General features: G+C 44.0%; 1 protein-coding gene across 7 annotated transcripts in view; it reads right to left on the reverse strand.

The window, feature by feature from the left end:
• Positions 1 to 229: 229 nt before the first annotated feature.
• Positions 230 to 13,295, reverse strand: part of LOC134218558 (talin-2) — a 192,875-nt gene continuing 179,809 nt past the window's right edge. For 5 of the 7 annotated variants that reach the window (XM_062697696.1, XM_062697700.1, XM_062697699.1 and 2 more), the window contains 3 exons: positions 4,340 to 4,984; positions 2,896 to 4,055; positions 230 to 2,148 (listed from right to left, as the gene is read on the reverse strand). In XM_062697696.1, coding sequence (XP_062553680.1) covers positions 1,722 to 2,148; positions 2,896 to 4,055; positions 4,340 to 4,984 — 2,232 coding nt within the window. In that variant the 3' untranslated portion in view covers positions 230 to 1,721. Of the gene's footprint in view, positions 2,149 to 2,895; positions 4,056 to 4,339; positions 4,985 to 13,295 lie in introns of those variants that run through there. The other 2 variants (XM_062697702.1, XM_062697704.1) reach the window with 2 other exon arrangements.

A 13,295-nucleotide genomic window follows, 5' to 3' on the forward strand; every position in this document is an offset into this window, starting at 1 on the left:
TGCTATAAATAAATGTTTATAGCAGAAGGATGATACCGATACCCAACCTAATAAACGGTCCGGCGTTTGTCGGCCTCTTTTGATCGCAACCCTCCAAGCGTTAACACGTATTTCAACAACGCTCCGAAAACCCTTATTCTACTGTCCTCCGCGGGTGATTAATACTTATCAGTATATAATAATAACATTGCTGTGATATTTGCTACGGCAAAACTCAAACAAATTTCCATGAATTTAAAAGCACTTTATTGGTTAAAAATTACTCGTTTCTTCCATCTATCGTTTCAAACTTTGCTTTTGCTCTGGCCTAAATCCGACATTCCCGCTGTACGCGGTTCGGATAATTCCAAGCTTCAATCTTCGTAATTACCAGCTTTTACTACACGGCAGGCAACAAGCGCAGAAGCATCGTTTTGCTTCGTCGATTCTCGTTTGTTATTAATGTATAATGTTTTCACAGTTCAATTAGAAAATACTTATGTACTTGGCGTCTGCTTCTATCTGTTATTATCTGTTGTTCGTTAAAGTTTGCTCATCTACATGCTATTATTTCTGGCTGCTTACTATACTCTATGTCACAAATTGGCTATTTCAACGTTCATTTCAAAGTCACTATAGAAAAGTTGGTTCACCTAAACCGCATATCGTTACAATTGCTAGGGTTTGACTGCTTCTTGTGTGCGTATCGTACCATTCTAAAAGTTTTGCTGAACCTGCTGAACGGTTTTTGAATCGTCTAGAACTGTCAACGCTACTCTAAAACTTTTGTCGTAAAAATGTGGTACAAAAAACTACTGAAACTGAAATTCGTTTCTCTTCGTATTGCGCAATAACCCAAATCATGAAAATATCCACAAATGCAAACGAAGAGAATGGCACTCGGTTAGCGATTGGCAAATATTTTAAGTTAGTTTATCAAAATAGTTTCGTTTCTTTTCGTATAAAAGGCAAACAGCGGTGTTTCTCGGCTATATACTTGTGCAATTGTTTCTAACGAAAATAGTAAGTATACTCTCATCTGAATGGTTATCTTGTGTGTCAATTATTATCTCTCACAACGGTGAAGAGGCACATTAGTGATTTCTCGAATTTTATTGGCAATACTGTTTTCTTTTTTGAGTAAAATAGATCAATCTGCGTATTTGCTTAAGGATCTGAATGTGCACGTAAAAATATATGCATTTTAGTATGAACGTGTGAGTTAAAAGTCGTTTTGGTGGCACTTTGTGAATATAGTTGCTCTCTTAAAAAAAATGTTTTGGCTATTTTTAATTTAATCTTACCTTCCAAAAGTTAGTCACTTTTTTGTGAACTTAACAAAAAATTAATAACGATTCATGAAGCTGCTTGCTGCTTGAATTCGAAGAAGAACATAAGAGGAGCACTACATTTTAATCCTATATTTAAGGCTCGAGTTAACAACATTTTTTTTCGACGCAACGGAAGCTACAGTCGTTTTGGGACAAACATTTCGCGTTTCTAACACTTATCAACGTTTTTTCTGTTCTGCGATAAAAATAACAGGCACATTTGGGATGTTTACACTTTCTAAAATTGAAGGCTACAAATATTAAGAAAACTGGCAACCTCAACCATAGATGTTGCCAGTTTTCCTCATACGGCATTCCCGGCTATAATACACACGAGTTAGTTTCAACAATCGAATCCGTCCTAACCACAAATATTTAACATTACAACAACATTTACCTGTATCGGCTCGATTATTTCCAATCGCTGCTGGAAGATTTGACCGTCGACGACGAAGTCATGTGGATCTTTTTAGTGATGACCTGCTTGCTGGTGCTGCTGGTGGCGCTGGTACTGTCGAGTAGATTAATCGTACCATTGTTACTATGACTACTACTTGTTTGCAGTTGGTTGCTACTAGTGCTGTTTAGTGGGCTGGTGCGATATTGCTGCTGCAGCAGCTGTGGCTGGTTACTAAAGTTACTACTGCTGCTGCCGCTATACTGCTGTTGATGGTGGTGTTGCTGTTGTTGCATGTATTGGTGATGCTGTAGCTGTTGTTGCTGCTGATCGTGGTTCTCAAGGTTTAGTTTAGCGAACTGCTGCTCTACATTCATTAGGTTGTTGTTAGGGGCTGCGTTAGTGTTACTGGCGGCATTTTGAAAGACACGGGTTTCGTATCTGGTTTTATTACGATGGGAGAAACAGAGAAATAAACGAGATATGCATATTAGATATGAGGGTTCATGGAGTCAGGATGAAATGGGTTGATGGTTAATCGTTTACTTCAAGGATCATTTATCACAGTAGAAAGACGTCCAATTTAGACAAGTAGATTTCGAAAAGGAATATAAAAATTCATATAAGGACAAATTTCCTCTAAAATAAACCAAGAATTCTAATAATTATCTTTTATATTTTTAACAATTAGGCCGATACAAATATTTAAAAACAATTATGTCCCCCCCCCTCGGTTTTTTTGCCAAAAATTATAATTTGAGGGGGCAACAAAAAAAATTTGAACAATTTTGAGGATTTTCAAAACATTCTTCAACAAATCCGAGGAGTTTGATTGATTTTTTCCATTTTAATATTTATTTTTTATTATCCCCCCCCCCTTGACCTTTCGTAGACCAGTAGGACATAATTTGAATTAAATATTTGTAACGGCCTTACTGTTCGAGAATTTTTGAGGGCTTCCAGTTTTTTTGAATATTTTTCCCTGTATCGCTATTATGAAAAAAAATGAGATAACGAGTTTAACAGATAACATGACATAAAAACATAAGAAATATTGAACAGGGTGTTAGCAATTGTTACTTCTCAGGCATCCCACGAATACGCTTTGCCACAACACCCAGTGTGCAGTTTGCTATTATGTCTTGATTAAGGTAATAATGAAATATCATAAAACAGTGTTGCAATTACCTCGTGGTAAATCCTTCGTAGTTCTGCGGTCCCGACGTGCCATTCGTGGTCGCACCAGTTGTCGTGGTAGTACTCGACGTAACGGTTCCGTAACCCGCCTGCTGTTGTTGGTTTGGTGACGATCGGAACGAGCTCAACGGTTGAACCTTGTTCTGCAGGTCCTGTACGGCGGCATCTAAATGTGCCCGGTTAAATTTACTCGCACTAAGGTTAGAGTTCTCCACTCGGGTCGTTTCGTAAGTTCGGTTGATTATCGAAGGTGAGACAAGGGCCGTTGGGGATTTGATCGAATCTGATTGGTATGGTTTCGGGACGGCGTTGGCCGTGAGAAGCGTTGATCTTTGGAAGGTTGAAGTGTTGGATTGTTGTTGTTGCTGCTGCTGCTGCTGTTGTTGTTGTTGAGGTTGGCGTGGGAACGTACCGGTCGAGGAAGCTGGTGTGGCTGGCGAATAAGCTCCTGGTTTTGGCAAAGTGTGTGGCTTTGGCGAAGGGGTTTGGTAGCCGCCGAAGGTTGGTGGCTGAACACCGCCTTCATCGCTGCTATCGGTAGTAAAGCCACCAGCTAGCTTCTGGCGATACTTGGCATGGCGAATGGCAACTAGTTTGTTTTGGGCCTCCATTAGCTGACGCTCGGCCATAAGAACTTCAGAGCGAGCGTTGATCTCCTGGGCCATTCCGTCGACCATGTTTCTGTTTAGCCTTAGCGTGTGCTCTTCTTCGCCTTCGATGGCTTGCTGAGCGGCCTGGACGAGTTTGTCAGTGGACTTAATGACAGCATTGCCGGCTGCCTGAAGTCGCCTTCCAGTTTCCGAATTGGGGTCGGATTTGACCTTGCAAGCAATCAGAAGCTGAGCGGTGGAGCTGGCAACTTGCTTAGCCGTAGAAATTAGCATCTCTTCGGTGCCTGTTCCTTGAACGAGATGTTGGGCAGCCTCCACTAGACTATGAGTGGCGGCTGCCACGAGTCTTGCGGCAGAAATCAACCCTTCGGACCACTGGCCATCGTCCGAAGAAGTCAACGGGCGACGAGCAACCTTTCCTTGATCTACCAGTTCACGTTGAGCAGCATTCGCTGCGCGTACCAAAGCCGATGAAGCAGCCATGATACCTTTGGCCGCTTCCAGGATCATCTCATCAAAGTTGAGATTTTCATCCGTCTCCTAAAAAATATATATGAAATATGTTAGCTATTTGCAAAAATTTCTAAATATAGATTAGTAATCAGTATATGAATCACATTATTTACACTTGCACTTTCATGAAGACCAATGATGACCACAGTAATAATATGTTTGATTCCTGGGTGATAATATAAAATTTAACAACCAAGAATATCAAACATATCTCACCGGAATCACCCTCCACCAGAATAGATAGATACAAAGAGAAGTATTATTATCACCATCACCATAATTTATATTTCATAACACATACTCCAACCTACCTTAACTTCCGCTTGTCGCCTCGGTCGCAAGCTGGCCAGCTTTTTGGCAGCCGCTTCAATCGAAGCGGCCGCTCCCAGTAACTCATTTTCAGCGATCACCGTTGGATCTTCAGGATCTACCCAATCGGATCCTTTCAGCAGTTGCGCCATTCCCACCAAATCCGTAACACACTTGGCCACTCGTCGCGAGAGGTGCATTCTCTCGTCCGCGGTGCACCGATGCAGTACACCTTCCAGCAAATCCCTATACGCCACAGCCACCGCAGTTCCGGCATCCAGCGTCCTCTGTCTCAACTCCTGGGTCTCAGCGCAGGACCACGCGACCGACTTGCACACCGCCAGCATATCGGAGATGGTTTTGCGGCCCAGATTGGCAGCGGCCGCAATGTCCGACTGCAGGTTCGAAGCCCCGGCAGACACGGCCTTTGCCGTGGCCGCCGTTACATGCTTGGTGACGTTGATCAGATCCTCCGGCTTCGCAAGCTGCTGCAAGCTGGCCCGGTGCATGTCCGGTGCGAACTGCATCGAGCGGATCTCCTGCGAAATGGCATCGACGGTAGCTTCCATGGCGCGGGTGCCCCGCGTGTGTTCATCTTCGACGGCTTTAACAGTTTTCAGCAATGAGGTGACGTTCATCACCATGACCTGCGATTCGGATTGTAAGAATATAAATATTTTATTAATGAATACAGATTTCGGCGGGGATGGAATTGCAGAATTACGAAATTAGGGTTGATCGAAATCGAAACCAAATGAGCAATGTTAGATGGAACCATTAAGAAACGAATAGCATGAAATAGATACTGAAGGTTCAATGCCTTGAGAAAATCATAGTTTCAAGTTATTGTGTTGCTTATAAGCAACCTATTTCCTGATCAATTCTTATAAGTAAAATCAATAAGCGAAAACTTTATTTCAGCATTTGCTTACCAATATTTTATACACACACCGCCCGGCCGACATAATAAAGTGCCCATGAACCAATTTTGCTGAAATTTTTACCAGAATGCAGACATAACTTGAATTTTACCATACTTAAGTTACGACAATATTGATTAACAGGAAAGAAAAATATTGCACTAAAATCAAAATGTGTTTTTTTTTTGCAAAAAAAATATTTTTTAAATCTTGAACACTAAAACTCTTTGTGTACGGCATCAGCAATTTTATCTGTATTGCCAAGATACACGCTTTTGCTGAAAATTGCTTATTGCAAAAAAAAATCGTTTTGGTTCTTCCGTAATATTTTTTTATCCTGTGAATCAATATGGTCGAAACTTGGGTATGGTAAAACTCTAGCTATATCTGAGCTCTGATCAAATATTCAGCCAAATTGGCTCACGGGCATCCGAAATCTAAAACTCCAAAGTCGACGATTTTGTATGAAAAACGGCAACTGGGCCCTTTATTATACTAGCCACTGTATGTTCAGTCATTTTTCTTATTTCTTTATCGATATAGTATGTCAATGAAATGACGAAAACATATTTGAATAAAAATTAAAATTCAATCTATTATTAGCAAAAGTCTAATAAAATAAAATATTTAAAAACGCAGAGCCGTGGCGAAATTTTATTGGGCGCCCCTTACTTTCTTGTAGATGTTCAAAACAAAGAGCGCGTTACAAGCACATTTAAAATCAATTTATTGAATGGTGTACAATTTTCTTTATGAATTCCTTAACCTTCTATAGCCTCCATAAGTTCCAATACAGATGTAGAACGTAAGGATGACTAAATGACACGAATTTCAACAAACCTACGCAAATAAAATTAACTTAAACCTGTAGTGCGCGGATTTTCGAGAAAAAAAAATCCAAACTTACTTTTTGTGAATTCACGCACTACCCGAGCAGGAGCGACGACCTCGATAACAGAAGTTGACATGAACTTGTCTTACATAAGAGGTAAAATGCCAAAAAATAATACCAAAAATAATGTGCAAAATACTTTAGGCACAGCATGCTTAGTTATTTTAATACCAAACGAATAATACTTGGTTATGCGTTTGGTATTGTAATAGCATTGTAATGCCTAAAATATTTTACATATTTATTTCTGGTATTACTTCTTTGGTATTTTACCTTTTATGCAAGGCAAGTTCATAACAGAGTAACTCATGAATAACAGAATTAAATATTATTGAGTAATTTTCACCTGCTCGGGTAGTGGATCCAGCCAGGCCAATAAAATGTGTGCTAGTCGGTGTTCGGAGCTCTATCGGCCCTAGACGAACAAAATACCCTACTTTGGAGTGGATTGGATGACCTTCAGAATCGCCATATTGATTAAGAAAAATCCAATTCTAGAGCGGCTTGGCCGTTGGTTTCAAGGAACTGAAGGACGTTTAAAAAAAAAATCAACTCTGTAGTGAATTGGTAGATGACCGGAATAACGATGGGATCTAGGTTGTATCAAGAAAAATTCAAGTCTGGAGTGGGTTGATTAATGGCCAGATAGGCCATCGGATCTGGCGGGAGTTTGGTGGCATTGGTTGAATTGCTTGGACGAATAGAATTCAGCTTTGTCGCCATCATTATTAAAATCCCTCGAGGCAGATTCTAGAATTCAGTTTGCTGTTAAATGAGTGACGTCATTCAAAATATTCATCCTCGTTTAAAGCTTAACCAGTTTATATAGAGCCAAGAGGAAAGATCGAAATCATATTATAAATGCTCATCGGATATTCCCATGTTCTGATACTTGTATCAGCTATCAACGGAAAAGGGCTCTCCGGATACTAGTCAAACGGTTGTTCATGGTATCGTTGATTACCGAAGAAATCTCGCTTAACTTTTCAAAAGGACCTACGTAACATTTTTTTCATGATTTAATTTGAATATTGCAATCAACAGAGGAATATGAAAGCGTTTAATTGCAGTACTCAAATTAATTAATGAAAAAAATGTTACTAAGGTCCTTTTGAAAAGCTAAACGAGAAATAATCTGCTTGAATCTGAAACACTTTGAACCAGTGAATTTGAGAATAATTTGTGATCATTACCCATAGCGAAATTCTTGATTTCGGTGGAACCGCCCCTTCCCCCCTTAGGCCTGCCGCATTGGCGGGGGCCAACCTGGCCAATCGCACGCTACGGCGCTGGTGTTAAGATCACTATTCTTTTCTGTAGTAGTACAGAAAACGTTCCAAGCCTATCTGATGCAAAAAAATCAATCACTCCTCCTTTCAAGAGGCTCGACAAACATCTTTTCAAGAGGCTCGGAAGCCACCTTTCAAGAGGCTCGAAGGCCTCCTCTCAAGAGGCTCGGAAGCCTCCTTTCAAAAGGCTCGGAAGCCTCCTTTCAAAAGGCTCGGAAGCCTCCTTTCAAAAGGCTCGGAAGTCTCCTCTCAAGAGGCTCGGAAGTCTCCTTTCAAGAGGCTCGGAAGCCTTCTTTCAAGAGGCTCGGAAGCCTCCTTTCAAGAGGCTCGGAAGCCTCCTTTCAAGAGGCTCAGAAGCCTCCTTTCAAGAGGCTCGGAAGCCTCCCTTTCAAGAGGCTCAGAAGCCTCCTTTCAAGAGGCCTCAGAGCCTCCTTTCAAGAGGCTCAGAAGCCTCCTTTCAAGAGGCTCAGGAAGCCTCCTTTCAAGAGGCTCAGAGCCTCCTTTCAAGAGGCCTCAGAAGCCTCCTTTCAAGAGGCTCAGAAGCCTCCTTTCAAGAGGCTCAGAAGCCTCCTTTCAAGAGGCTCAGAAGCCTCCTTTCAAGAGGCTCAGAGCCTCCTTTCAAGAGGCTCAGAAGCCTCCTTTCAAGAGGCTCAGAAGCCTCCTTTCAAGAGGCTCCAAGCCTCCTTTCAAGAGGCTCAAGCCTCCTTTCAAGAGGCTCAGAAGCCTCCTTTCAAGAGGCTCAGAGCCTCCTTTCAAGAGGCTCAGAGCCTCCTTTCAAGAGGCTCAGAAGCCTCCTTTCAAGAGGCTCAGGAAGCCTCCTTTCAAGAGGCTCAGCCTCCTTTCAAGAGGCTCAGGCCTCCTTTCAAGAGGCTCAGAGCCTCCTTTCAAGAGGCTCAGGCCTCCTTTCAAGAGGCTCAGGAAGCCTCCTTTCAAGAGGCTCAGGAAGCCTCCTTTCAAGAGGCTCAGAGCCTCCTTTCAAGAGGCTCAGAGCCTCCTTTCAAGAGGCTCAGAGCCTCCTTTCAAGAGGCTCCAGCCTCCTTTCAAGAGGCTCAGAAGCCTCCTTTCAAGAGGCTCAGGCCTCCTTTCAAGAGGCTCAGAAGCCTCCTTTCAAGAGGCTCAGGAAGCCTCCTTTCAAGAGGCTCAGGAAGCCTCCTTTCAAGAGGCTCAGAGCCTCCTTTCAAGAGGCTCAGGAAGCCTCCTTTCAAGAGGCTCAGAGCCTCCTTTCAAGAGGGCTCAGGCCTCCTTTCCAAGAGGCTCAGGAAGCCTCCTTTCAAGAGGCTCAGAGCCTCCTTTCAAGAGGCTCAGAAGCCTCCCTTTCAAGAGGCTCAGAAGCCTCCTTTCAAGAGGCTCAGGAAGCCTCCTTTCAAGAGGCTCAGAAGCCTCCTTTCAAGAGGCCTCAAAGCCTCCTTTCAAGAGGCTCAGAAGCCTCCTTTCAAGAGGCTCAGAAGCCTCCCTTTCAAGAGGCTCAAGCCTCCTTTCAAGAGGCTCAAGCCTCCTTTCAAGAGGCCTCAGAAGCCTCCTTTCAAGAGGCTCAGAAGCCTCCTTTCAAGAGGCTCAGAGCCTCCTTTCAAGAGGCTCAGAAGCCTCCTTTCAAGAGGCTCAGAAGCCTCCTTTCAAGAGGCTCAGAAGCCTCCTTTCAAGAGCTCAGAAGCCTCCTTTCAAGAGGCTCAGAAGCCTCCTTCAAGAGGCTCAGAAGCCTCCTTTCAAGAGGCCTCAGAAGCCTCCTTTCAAGAGGCTCAGAGCCTCCTTTCAAGAGGCTCAGAAGCCTCCTTTCAAGAGGCTCAGAAGCCTCCTTTCAAGAGGCTCAGAGCCTCCTTTCAAGAGGCTCAAGCCTCCTTTCAAGAGGCTCAGAAGCCTCCCTTTCAAGAGGCCTCAAGCCTCCTTTCAAGAGGCTCAGCTTCCTTTCAAGAGGCTCAAGCCTCCTTTCAAGAGGCTCAGAAGCCTCCTTTCAAGAGGCTCAGAGCCACCTTTCAAGAGGCTCAGAAGCCACCTATCAAGAGGCTCCAAGCCTCATTTCAAGAGGCTCGGAAGCCTCCTTTCAAGAGGCTCGGAAACCTCCTTTCAAGAGTCTCGGAAACCTCCTTTCAAGAGGTTGGGAAGCCACCTTTCAAGAGGCTCGGAAGCCACCTTTCAAGAGGCTCGGAAGCCACCTTTCAAGAGGCTCGGAAGCCACCTTTCAAGAGGCTCGGAAGCCACCTTTCAAGAGGCTCGGAAGCCACCTTTCAAGAGGCTCGGAAGCCACCTTTCAAGAGGCTCGGAAGCCACCTTTCAAGAGGCTCAGGCCACCTTTCAAGAGGCTCAGGCCACCTTCAAGAGGCTCAGAAGCCTCCTTTCAAGAGGCTCAGGCCTCCTTTCAAGAGGCTCAGGCCTCCTTTCAAGAGGCCTCAGAAGCCTCCTTCAAGAGGCTCAGAAGCCTCCTTTCAAGAGGCTCAGAAGCCTCCTTTCAAGAGGCTCAGAAGCCTCCTTTCAAGAGGCCTCAGAAGCCTCCTTTCAAGAGGCTCAAGCCTCCTTTCAAGAGGCCTCAGAAGCCTCCTTTCAAGAGGCTGGAAGCCTCCTTTCAAGAGGCTCGGAAGCCTCCTTTCAAGAGGCTCGGAAGCCTCCTTTCAAGAGGCTCGAAAGCCTCCTTTCAAGAGGCTCGGAAGCCTCCTTTCAAGAGGCTCGGAAGCCTCCTTTCAAGAGGCTCGGAAGCACCCTTTCAAGAAACTCGGAAGCCTCCTTTCAAGAGGCTCGGAAGCCTCCTTTCAAGAGGCTCGGAAGCCTCCTTTCAAGAGGCTCAGAGCCTCCTTTCAAGAGGCTCAGGCCTCCTTTCAAGAGGCTCAGGAAGCCTCCTTTCAAGAGGCCTCCTTTCAAGAGGCTCAGAAGCCTCCTTTCAAGAGGCTCAGAGCCTCCTTTCAAGAGGCCTCAGAAGCCTCCTTTCAAGAGGCTCAGAGCCTCCTTTCAAGAGGCTCAGAAGCCTCCTTTCAAGAGGCCTCAAGCCTCCTTTCAAGAGGCCTCAGAGCACCCTTTCAAGAAACTCAGGAAGCCTCCTTTCAAGAGGCTCCAGAAGCCTCCTTCAAGAGGCTCAGGGCCTCCTTTCAAGAGGCTCAGGCCTCCTTTCAAGAGGCTCAGGCCTCCTTTCAAGAGGCTCAGGCCTCCTTTCAAGAGGCTCAGGAAGCCTCCTTTCAAGAGGCTCAGGCCTCCTTTCAAGAGGCTCAGGCCTCCTTTCAAGAGGCTCAGAAGCCTCCTTTCAAGAGGCTCAGAAGCCTCCTTTCAAGAGGCTCAGAGCCTCCTTTCAAGAGGCTCAGAGCCTCCTTTCAATGGGCTCAGAAGCCTCCTTTCAAGAGGCTCAGAAGCCTCCTTTCAAGAGGCTCGGAAGCCTCCTTTCAAGAGGCTCGGAAGCCTCCTTTCAAGAGGCTCGGAAGCCTCCTTTCAAGAGGCTCGGAAGCCACCTTTCAAGAGGCTCGGAAGCCTCCTTTCAAGAGGCTCGGAAGCCTCCTTTCAAGACGCCCGGAAGCCTCCTTTCAAGAGGCTCGGAAGCCACCTTTCAAGAGGCTCGGAAGCCACCTTTCAAGAGGCTCGGAAGCCTCCTTTCAAGAGGCTCGGAAGCCACCTTTCAAGAGGCTCGGAAGCCACCTTTCAAGAGGCTCGGAAGCCACCTTTCAAGAGGCTCGGAAGCCTCCTTTCAAGAGGCTCGGAAGCCTTCTTCAATTACCGTGTTTACATCCAACGATTTGGTTTTGTTGACGTTGATGAATAAACCTGCCGAAGAGGAGTGCTCGGAGCTTCCTCTGCATATCAGAGCGCCGTTGAGCGCTCGACCTTTTGTCCTTTCGAACTTTTGTCTTTTCAACCTTATTTCCTTCGACCTTTTGTCATAGCTCCAAGTGTGCCACCGCCCACCAATTTATCATTTTAGATCTCCAAATTTTTGTTAGATTCAGATAGATATGTTTAATTTATTTAGATCGTCACTACAGATATGGGTTCTCTATGGTGGACAAGTTTTCATTCAAGATGAATTGATCATTAATTAAAACAACTTACATTTTACGACTTTCATTCCGTAGGAATGAAGCAACTCCAAAAATGAGACATTTTTAATTCGACCGACGATCAAAGTAGGGGAACTGTCCCGATTTCCATCTCACTGAACATATATTCATCTCATCGCAAAACAAAGAAATACAACACCAATCTTGTCGCTTCTTTTGCTAACCCGCGTGACCCGCTAACTCACTGGTGAAAAAAATCACAAAAATAAGAAACAAACCAAATTCCTTTTCATTGCCTTGCTTTTGATGGGATGGAAATAGGAGTTATAGGATGAAGTGCCGAACCGTTCCCCTATATAAAATGCAGATTTATTGGGAATATCGAAGTGCTTAATTGTACGAACTTCGGTAAAATAAGGTAAAGTGGCCATCTGTGAATCTTTTTTTTTCATTTATTTCTTTATTAAAGAGGCTTGCAGCCCTAGGCTGGCTTACCTCTGAAGAGGGAGCATCTGTGAATCTGTCATATATCTAAAAAAATCTTTTTCTTTGTTGATTTCTTGTTCTTGTGTGATTTTGAAATTTCATGTCAAAAACTTTTTGCACAAACATCGAAAGATTTAACGGTCTTCGACTATAGTTTGATTTATTTATCTTCAGTCCCTATAAATAATATTAAAGTCAAGTCCCTATAAATAATATTAAAATGAAATAAAGTTCCTCCGATCGATCGGCCTGAAATTACGCACGAAACTGCAAAAATGAGGTTAGCTAGTAGGGGAAGAGGCCCCAAAAAGCCCCCCCGAGGCAAAACGCCTTTTGGTTATTTCCTCATATTTACCGTATTCACCATGGCCGTAACGAAGCTAGACCTAAAATTATGTAGGTTAGGCGAAAAAAGTGTCTGAATAACAGATAGGAAGGTTGGAAAAACCGAAATTTTCCATATTTTGATGAAACATCTAACATTTCGGCGAGGCAAAACACCCCAAGGCAACTAACCTACAATGTACTACGCGTCTCCTTCTTCTTCTTCTTCTTCTTCTTATTGGCATTACATCCCCACACTGGGATAGAGCCGCCTCGCAGCTTAGTGTTCATTAAGCACTTCCACAGTTATTAACTGCGAGGTTTCTAAGTCAAGTTACCATTTTTGCATTCGTATATCATGAAGCTAGCACGATGATACTTTTATGCCCAGGGAAGTCGAGACAATTTCCAATCCGAAAATTACCTAGACCGGCACCGGGAATCGAACCCAGCCACCCTCAGCATGGTCTTGCTTGGTAGCCGCGCGTCTTACCGCACGGCTAAGGAGGGCCCCAACTACGCGTCTCCACGCACTGTCAATACCAGAATGCTGATTCGCAGACGCGTGGTGCGTTGTTCCTTAATAGCTGCCAGTAAGAAGGCGTTTTGTCTCATGAGTTTTCCGGCAGCGAAATATCACCACTTTTTTGAAATGTGAATATTATCAATAAGATTAAGATTTTCTATAATTTTTAGATGGCATATGCCATCATATATATCAGATAGCTATATTGTTTAACTGTTGGATGAGGTAAAAATAATCATGAAAATCGTAACAGCTAAGACATTGAAGCAGTCTTTGCTTAGCTAGGGCAATTGCCCCTCCTTCCCCTACGCAGCAGCCAAACCAAAAAAAAAAAAACAAAAAACTCTACCTAGTAGTGATACTCCTTTCTCGTATTTAGTGATTCATGAGGCTTTGCCCCCTATCGAATGCAACTTGTTGCCGAGAAAATCGGTTTAAGATGGCTCTAAACATACACACGGACAGACAGTGCTCAGTTTGTCGAGCTGAGTCGATTGGTATATGACTTCATGACTCCGAAAGTTCGTTTTTGGAGTGAAAAGATAACCTT

This window comes from Armigeres subalbatus, chromosome 2 (genome assembly GCF_024139115.2).
Source record: "Armigeres subalbatus isolate Guangzhou_Male chromosome 2, GZ_Asu_2, whole genome shotgun sequence".
Lineage (NCBI taxonomy): Eukaryota > Metazoa > Arthropoda > Insecta > Diptera > Culicidae > Armigeres > Armigeres subalbatus.